Genomic DNA, 1,420 nt, shown 5'->3' on the forward strand with positions numbered 1-1,420 from the left:
CTCTCATCACCACCTCAGGAGAACGAGGCCATGCCGGGGGGTCCTTGTGGGATGCTCTGACCTCCCCCTCCTCTTCCTCCTCCCCCCTCCTCAGCTGCAGGAGATGATGAAGGTCATCTTCTACCAGAAGATGAAGCTGGACGAGTGCCACATGACCATCAGCCTCATCAACGCCAGTTGCAGCGGTAAGGGACCCCCCCAACCATCCCACTCCCATCCCCTTGGGGACCCCCAGCACCCCTTGAAGACTTCCGTGCAGTCAGGGGTGTCCCCTCAAGACGTGGGGTGGAAGCCAAGGGGGGAAAAACGACCCCCCAACCCCACGCTGTCCCCCTTGCAGCCGAGAAGGCGCAGCTGAGGAGCCAGCTGGACCAGGCAGCCCTGGCCAAGAAGGAGTTGGAGGAAAAGTGTCGCCAGGCAGGTGACACGCTGACCAAAGCCACCCAGGAGCAGGAGAGGTGCCAGCAGGAGCTGCTCACCACCACGGGCAGCTGCGAGTCCACTAGAACCGAGCTGGAGCTGCGGAAACACGAGTGTGGGTCCTTGAGGTCGGACATAAACTACGTCTTCCAGCGCATCAAGGGCATGGGCAGCTCCTACAACTGCGACGCCTTGCAGGACCAGCTCAAGTGGCTGACCCAGCAGACAGAGGGACTCTTCCTCCGGCAGCAGGAACGGGAGACCAAGTACGTGGTGAAAAGCGTCTGCGACATCAACATCCAGCAGTGTCACGTCAACTGCTCCAGGGAGAAGCAGGAGTTGGAGAGGAGGCTGCAGAACGCCGAGAAGCAGGTCAAGGGTGGCCAAGAGGAGAAGAAGAAGCTGCTGGTGGAGAAGGAGCAGCTTGGCAGGGAGCTGGAGGAGAAGAGCAGGGTGGCCGTGCAGGCTGGGCACCTCAAGGAGCAGCTCACCATCTGCTTGGGCTCCAAGGTGAGGGGGAGGTTGGGGTGGGGGGAGAACAGGAGCCTGGGTGTGGCCGTCTCTCTTTCACACACCCACCCCTTTGGCAAACGCTTGTGCCCGTCCGTGGGGGCACCTCGGGCAGGGACGAGGTGCTGCAGCACCCTTGGGTGCCTTCTGCACGCCGGGCACCAGCGCTGAGCACCAGCTCCCCTCACAGATGGATCCCTTCTTTGACATCACGGGCTCGCGGGTGCCGGGCAGCGCCGTGCGGCCGGGCCCCTTCATCAGCACGGGCTCCTACGTGGATGCTCTGAGGAACCAGGGGATCTTCGGTAATATGGGTGAGTCCTGGGGGCCTGGCACGCTGGGGGGGTCACCCCCTTCACGTGACCAGCCCGGCTCAGGCCCCCACTGCTCCATCCCACCAGGGAAAATCAACGCGGAGGAGATCCAGCGCTCGGTGCAGAAGATCATGGAGCAGTACATGTCCACCCAGAAGAGCCCCAGGTGAGGGTGG

The 1,420-nt window shown here is 62.8% G+C and overlaps 1 protein-coding gene across 1 annotated transcript in view; it reads left to right on the forward strand.

Annotated features, from left to right (window-relative positions):
- Nucleotides 1-1,410, forward strand: part of PLVAP (plasmalemma vesicle associated protein) — a gene marked incomplete at its 3' end in the record, with an annotated part of 2,407 nt that extends 997 nt beyond the window's left edge. The window contains exons 2-5 of the mRNA XM_008944057.1: nucleotides 95-185; nucleotides 341-930; nucleotides 1,121-1,244; nucleotides 1,332-1,410. Coding sequence (XP_008942305.1) covers nucleotides 95-185; nucleotides 341-930; nucleotides 1,121-1,244; nucleotides 1,332-1,410 — 884 coding nt within the window. The remainder of the gene's footprint in view (nucleotides 1-94; nucleotides 186-340; nucleotides 931-1,120; nucleotides 1,245-1,331) is intronic.
- Between the last annotated feature and the right edge of the window lie 10 nt (nucleotides 1,411-1,420).

The sequence above is a fragment of the Merops nubicus genome, unplaced genomic scaffold (genome assembly GCF_000691845.1).
Source record: "Merops nubicus isolate BGI_N331 unplaced genomic scaffold, ASM69184v1 scaffold36327, whole genome shotgun sequence".
NCBI lineage: Eukaryota > Metazoa > Chordata > Aves > Coraciiformes > Meropidae > Merops > Merops nubicus.